Source organism: Anneissia japonica, unplaced genomic scaffold (genome assembly GCF_011630105.1).
Source record: "Anneissia japonica isolate Jap-2015-1 unplaced genomic scaffold, ASM1163010v1 scaffold284730_len27533_cov102, whole genome shotgun sequence".
Classification (NCBI taxonomy): Eukaryota; Metazoa; Echinodermata; class Crinoidea; order Comatulida; family Comatulidae; genus Anneissia; species Anneissia japonica.
The window spans coordinates 15,437-22,936 of NW_022749249.1; the positions used below are offsets into that span (position 1 = coordinate 15,437).

The 7,500-nt window shown below is 38.5% G+C and overlaps 1 protein-coding gene across 1 annotated transcript in view; it reads left to right on the forward strand.

Annotated features, from left to right (window-relative positions):
- LOC117121044 (uncharacterized protein K02A2.6-like) overlaps nt 1-2,523 on the forward strand; it is a 3,087-nt gene extending 564 nt beyond the window's left edge. Inside the window, exons 2-3 of the mRNA XM_033266140.1 lie at nt 231-2,285; nt 2,318-2,523. Of these exons, the coding sequence (XP_033122031.1) occupies nt 231-2,285; nt 2,318-2,523 (2,261 nt within the window). The remainder of the gene's footprint in view (nt 1-230; nt 2,286-2,317) is intronic.
- Nucleotides 2,524-7,500: the final 4,977 nt, after the last annotated feature.

The following is a 7,500-nucleotide window of genomic DNA, read 5'->3' on the forward strand; positions in this document are numbered from 1 at the left end:
CAGATATCCTATTCCGAACATCGAAGACTTATACACTAAGTTAGCAGGAGGGAAGTATTACTCCAAATTAGACCTCAGTCATGCATATCAACAGATAAAACTTGAGGAAGACTCGCAGAAACTAACTACAATTAACACAACAAAGGGACTCTTTGCTTATACCAGACTGTGTTATGGTATTGCATCAGCACCCGGAATCTTCTAACGCTTAATGGAACAAATCTTTCAAGGAATTCCAAGGATAGCAGTGTACTTGGATGATGTGTTAGTAACTGGATCTTCATGGGAAGAGGCCAACGCAAACTTGATTCTAGTCCTGACTAGACTTCAGAATGCTGGACTTCGACTAAAACAGGAGAAGTGTACTTTCATGCAAGAGTCATGTGTCTATCTGGGGCATAAACTAGATGCAGAAGGAATACATCCGACTCAAGAAAAAGTAAATGCACTGGCAGAGGCACCGGTTCCAATGAACGCATCCGAGCTGAAAAGCTACTTAGGTATGATAAATTATTATCATCGATTCTTACAGAACCTGAGCACGGTTCTGGCACCTCTCAACAATCTGCTTCGTAAGGAAGTTCAATGGATGTGGGGTCCAAAACAGCAGGAAGCTTTCGAAATGTCAAAGAAAATGTTGCAATCATCACAAGTCATTGTGCATTATAACCCAACGTTGCCACTGATACTCAGTTGCGATGCATCTCCTTATGGGGTAGGTGCAGTGCTATCGCATCGCATGCCAGATGGAGCTGAAAAGGCGGTGGCATTTGCCTCACGGTCTCTGTCGAAGGCGGAAAAAAATTATGCACACCTGGAGAGAGAAGGACTATCTATTATTTTTGGAATTACCAAGTTCCACAAGTACATTTATGGTAGGGATTTCATCATCCAGACAGACCATAAACCGTTGCTGGGACTACTCAAGGAAGATCGACTTGTTTCCCCTATGGCAAGTGCACGAATTCAACGTTGGGTGCTGAAACTGGCAAACTATAGCTACACTTTGCAGTATAGGCCCGGAGCTCAGAATGGTAACGCCGATGGTCTTAGCAGACTACCATTGGCAACATCACCGACTACAGTTCCTGTACCAGAGGAAGTAGTGTTTGCGATGGCTTTGTTAGACGGCACCCCAGTTACAGCATCACTAGTGGCCAAATGGACGGCTGGAGACCCAGTGTTATCAGCCGTCGTCAGGTTTATACTTCAAGATTGGCCTTCTCAGGTAGGAGAGGAATATAGACCTTTTCATCGCCGGAAGAATGAACTATCTGTGCAGAAAGGCTGTGTACTTTGGGGCTCAAGAGTGATAATTCCAGTTCAGGGTCGGGAAAGACTCTTAGCAGAATTGCATAACAGTCATCCTGGAATGGTGCGAATGAAGGCCCTCGCACGTAGCTACTTATGGTGGCCTGGACTAGACCTAGACATTGAAACCACAGTTCGAGGATGCTCTGTTTGTCAACAGAATGGTAAAGTACCGTCAAGGGCAAGTCTGCACCCATGGGAATGGCCAGGAAACCCTTGGTACCGGATACACATAGATTATGCCGGACCGTTTGAAGGCAAAATGATACTGGTGATAGCAGACGCACACAGCAAGTACATTGATGCTCATATCATGTCATCTAGTACCACTTCAGCCACGTTAATTAAGTTACGTCAAACTTTTGCAACACATGGCGTACCATGTAACTTGGTATCAGATAATGGTACCTCCTTCACCAGCCAAGAGTTCCAGACTTTTTGCAAACAGAATGGAATCAAGCATACTTGCAGCTCACCGTATCACCCAGCAAGCAACGGGTTGGCTGAGCGAGCTGCGCAAACGGTGAAAGAAGGATTAACAAAGACTCAAATTGGTGACTTGGAATCAAGGTTATACCGATTCCTAGCGCAGTATAGACTAACACCACAGACTACGACTGGACAGTCACCTGCAGAACTGCTCATGAAAAGACGTCCAAGGTCTCGTCTTGACCTTGTCTACCCTAGTATGGAGAACGACGTACTAACTAAACAGGCGAAAGCAGTAGCACAACGAGAAACAGCTAACGAGTGCTTATTCTATGAGGGAGATGCTGTATGGGTTGTGAACTTTGCTGGAAAGCCCAAGTGGCTACCAGGGGTACTTCATCACAAGTTAAGTCCTGTCTCCTTTAATGTACATATGGAGGATGGTCGAGAATGGCGTCGGCACATCGACCATATTCGCAAACGTTTTCCAGATGAAAATGCTGGTAAACCATCTTGTGTCACGGAGCCAACTACAGCGGACGTTGGTAAACCGTGGAGCCAACTACAGCGGACGTTGGTAAACCGTCTTGTGTAATGACGCCAATGGCAATCGACGTACCGGTTGAAAAATCACCACACCATTCAGGGAACCATCAAACTGATTCTTGTAATATGCCAGATTACAGCTGCAACAAAGGCATCGAACCAGAAACCATGACAGCTGGAGGGAAAGTGGTAGAACTTCGCAGATCAGGCAGAATTCGTAAAGCACCGGACAGATAGAATTGTGAACTTTCTATTTGCATGTTATCATGTATATTAACATTATTTGGAACTTATAATCGCATAAGTTATGAGTTGTTTTTTATACACTGGACTTTATAGGTCTAAATGCTTTGTGTTTAAAGTCATTTGTTTAATTGATGTGTTCTCTAAATCACCTGCCAAATGGATTTTAACTAATGGATAGATAATGATATGACATGCCTTGTAATTCTCAGGAACTGGCCACGTTGACGTTAAGTCCCCACTGGCAAAGAATGTTATTGTTGTTAAATAAAACCTCCGAGTTAAGATGTTCTAAACTAAAGGTGGAGGAATGTACTGGATCTGTTCTGAACATGCTTTTATCTGATAACTTTGAATGTTGTTGCTATGTGTTCACGATACTAGTTGTGATTCAATAAAAGTACAGTACAACTTTGAATTAGTTTTCGGGTTCTTTATTGGCAATACATCAGTGACGTAATGCCATTTACCGTACCTTTAGCAAATTGAAGTAGAAATACGGTACCGTATCTCTAACCACGGCGAAAATGTTATAGTTTATACCTCCATTGTTGGATGGCACACTATAAAATAATCATGCACCACAGTGGCGGATCTAGGATATATTTTTTGGAGGAGCTAAGTTGTCCGACAGGGGGACTTGAGCTCGTAGGCTCGAGCTGGGAGAAGGGGTTGGGGAGGGGATTTCCCCTCCCAAATGAGATTTAAAAAAAAAATATCAACCTCTAGTCTCTAGATCGCCGAAAATGGCACTCTCAGACTGTGACAGACATGTGATATGATGTGTTGGCTTGTTGTGGGCATGTTTTATGGTCTGACTGCCCGACGAGCTCTGTCCGGCGGGGGGGGGCTTGACCTGTCCGGGGGGGCCTAAACCCCCTGCCACCCCGCTGGCGCCGCCACTGCCATGCACCAACTACACGGTATATGGTATTGTATTGGTAAAGTCAGTACTTACTGTAGTATGTACTAAAAAATAGTCAGCATAACTTAGGCCTAGAGTAGTAGTAAAGTTAAAAGATGAAAATACTGTATTTTATATGCACCAACATACAATCGTCAATAACATTAACAACACTCTGGTAACCGACGCTTACTGAGCTCGAGCCTAAATATGCACTGAGAATGAGACGGGTTCTTGGATAAAAATAATTTATTTTTTTGTCTGGGAAATTCCCAATTACTGTACTAAAGACTGCCACCAATTTGTCATTTCCCCTCGAATTGGATAGAGATCCTGCTGCAGACCGGGATAGAGATCCTGCTGCAGACCGGCAGCGAGACGTAAGTCAGCCATGCTTTGCAAAGCAGCCAGGCTTTGCAAAACAGTGACGTAGGCTTCGCTCTTCCATTTTTAGCATAGGGAAACTTTTTTTGAAGGTAGTATCGTGTCATTTTACGTCAAACCATAACAATCTGCGTCAATGTAGGTAAATTTGCGTCAACATACGTAAATTCCTGTGAAATTAACGTCAACACTAAAAAAAATCTAAGTGTTTGAGGTGTATACGATACGGACGTACATTTAAACTAGGTAAGACTTAACAAATGCTTTAATTGGAAATGGAAACATAACACTTAACAATGGCTTATCTTTTTTTACGCAAGGCTTAGGCTAGGCCTTGGCCTCGAGGCCTAGGCTCGCTAGCTAGGCCTAGGCCCTAACTGGCTAGGCCTAGCTAGCCTACTACTAGACTCGGGCCTAGGCCTAGCCTACCTAGGCCTAGGCTAGACTACTAGGCTAGACCAAGGCCTAGTAGTTTAAGATATATGTAAGATATATTTATTTATTCGTCCAATTTGTAACACTCTGAAATTGCTTTCCTTTTTTGGCCTAGAAAACAGTAAAAACACAAAAATACACTAGAGCACAGACAAATACACAAAAAATATGTCCCAATAAAAACTTCACACAAAAAAGAAGTTAAAAATAAACACAATTATTGGCAAATTACCTGCTTATTAAAAATAGAAATAGAATTTGGAATAAAAGTGCCTGTACTTAGATGTACGAGAACGTGGTACACACAATCTTATGCCAGACCTATTGTAATTAAAAAAATATTGAGAGGGGGACGGTGTGTTTGTTATATTAAAGAGTATCAACTTGTAAGTAAAAGACATCTTTCAATCATTATGCAATCAAATATGGTTTTAATAGGGTTATATCACAGATCGTGGACATAAAGTTCATTTAAGACCGGCAATATTTAAACAGTAATTTGACCAATTTTGCAGAGAGCATTTCACCTAATTCTGCAGCGTGAGTAGTGTTTTCAAGTACTTATTGCTGTGGGAAACAGGATTTACAGAATTTTAACAAGTACAAATTGTGACTAAAAAAAGAAATACAAACTTTTTAAGCCTATAATTTACCATTTCCAATGTGATAAAAGCAATATCTGTGATCTTATATTTTAATTTATAGCCACCATCCTGTTATCAATCAATCAATCATTTATTAGAACATACACCTTTAGATCGGTGGCACTCAAAATCATTTGGTGCGTTCAAAGTGAATTAAAATTCTTAGCTACAAATACAAAAAAAAAAAAAAAAAATTACGAAACAAAACAAGGGATTCTTAAGTAAAAATGAAATAAACACAAGTGAGTAGTGCTGCTGATGAGGCAAGTAGCTCCCCGAAAAACATGACAAAGAAATACAACCTGCCTTGCTTGTCACAAATTTCGAAGGGCCACCTGTACCACCAACAAACTCAACAATAATGTTAAGGCAAACAAAATTAATTAGTTACAAAAAAAAGGAAAAGACAGTAATACAGATACTTAATCTACGATAAAGTTTATTCAGATCTTTTTCTCCACGCTCGTTTTCCATAACTTTTACAAAATTCATCAAAGTATTTCTCTACTTCATTTGTCATGGAAAGAGCAGTGGAGCCTAGGACGTAGCTTAATTTAATATCAATATTAGTACTTTAAAATTGATCCCAAACATCAATGTTATGACTACTTAATTTATATTCAAGTTTATTTAACTCCTCTAAACGTATGTTTAGGAGAGCGGGAAAACAGAATAAGAAGTGTCTTTGTCTTCATTATTTGTATTGCAAAGAGTACATAAGCCATTCTTGTCTTCAGACCATCTAGAAATTCTACTATCAAGAGGCAATGTATTGGAGCGAAGTTTTAAATTTCAGTGATACACCTTCAAAATCCAATTTATCTAATAGATAATTTTCTAATTTAATTGTATCTTTAAGTAATGAATAGTCAGTGAGTGAGGCCTTACTTTCAATGTCCTCTCTCCAGTTTTCAAAAAGAAAACTGGAAAGAACAGTAAGCCAATTAAGGTGTGATGTGATGAGATAATGGAGGCACAATACCTTTCATTAAGAAATACAGAAAATTGATGTGAAAATTTGTGGTTTACATTCAATAAATTGTATTTATTCAGGCAAAGTAACCAAACTTATATTTTTATTTGTTTCAGGTCGTTGGATTTTATATGGCAGCCAATTCCAGCAGTCCATAACAAGCTTGTTTTTGCTGTACCTACAGTACACTGTACATTTTCATCCTGAATTAATTTTGTAATCGCATTTTAAATCAGTAAGCTTCTGTGTTAACATTTTTCACAGGTGCCTTTTTATCAGGCATTTAACCAAAGAGACATGTACAAATAGGCTAGAATAGCAATTTTTGGACCAGTTCTCTAAATTTCATCTGATATTGAGTGCACAAAGTTACCGATACAAGTTTTATACATATTTTACTGTATGTACAATATAAACAATAAAATATTCTATTGTGGGAGGCACATTTATAAACCAAAAAAGTGGTAAAATATTTTGATAATATTATTATACAGTGAAAGCATTTCATTTATATCATGTTTTTGCACAGTACATAAATCAGATAGTTTTTTTACAGAACGTATTATCTGATCAGTACAAGTAACAAAGTAATCAATAAAAGTAAACAATCAGTAAGTCTTAATATCTAATACCTTAGTGTCCAAATGAAAAGTCAATAAATAATAAGCTTGACTTTTGTTTACTGGTCTAGGCATCAATACAAATTTGTTTCGATTGAAAAATGATACATTGTCTTTAAAAAGTAGTCGAAAGTTTTATATGTTCCCAATATTGTTTTTTGATTGAAGTGCAATGTTAATGCCCAATATTATTATTTTTTAAATATTGGAATTTGACACAAATGCCACAATAACAAAACCTGGTTTACAATTTAATTTAACAGAACTCAGAACATTTTCTTACACCTTTATTAGGCTGCCTCTACATACAGGCATTTTCCTTTGTAGAAAAGTAACAGTTTGCCATTACTATCTATGAATGTACTGTAGAAATATAAAGAATGCTGTATGACTTAGACACACATTTGCGGGCGTAATAACAAATTTTAAAAACACCTAGGTATTTTTTTCTGGAATTTCCATTGTTCGTGGCAGCGGGTGTACTAATTGAACAAAAAGAATATTTTCTTTTTATTTGACATCATCAGTTTGTGCGAGAGATGAATTTGCGAAACAAGGTATAAAAAATTCTCGCCTAGTTGAAGTAAAATTACAAGTAGGCCGCTGCAATCAGTTTAATCCTTGGGCCTTTACCTCCTGAAAAAGTACATTTGCATTTCTTATGTCTAAATTTAATTTTATAATATTTTAGTCTGCAGCCAAAATAAATGACATTTTTCACCACTCTTTTTCCATATGTTTATTGACCTAACACATCTACATGCGTTTAGGGCCCTGTAGAAGCTCTAGTGGGTTCAAGAAATAGAGCATCTTGGGTAAACCTATGACTTCTTTTTTGGATTGGATTGGATTGGATTTATTCGATGTAAACACCAAGGATAGCCCACGAAAGTCTAGAATAAGACTTATTTCCAGTGGGGTCCTTCGGGGGGTGATTGGGCCGTACACCGGGAGACAATCCCCTACATTTTCATTAAATATGTTCCTCAAATACTTGTCATCTGATTTTAC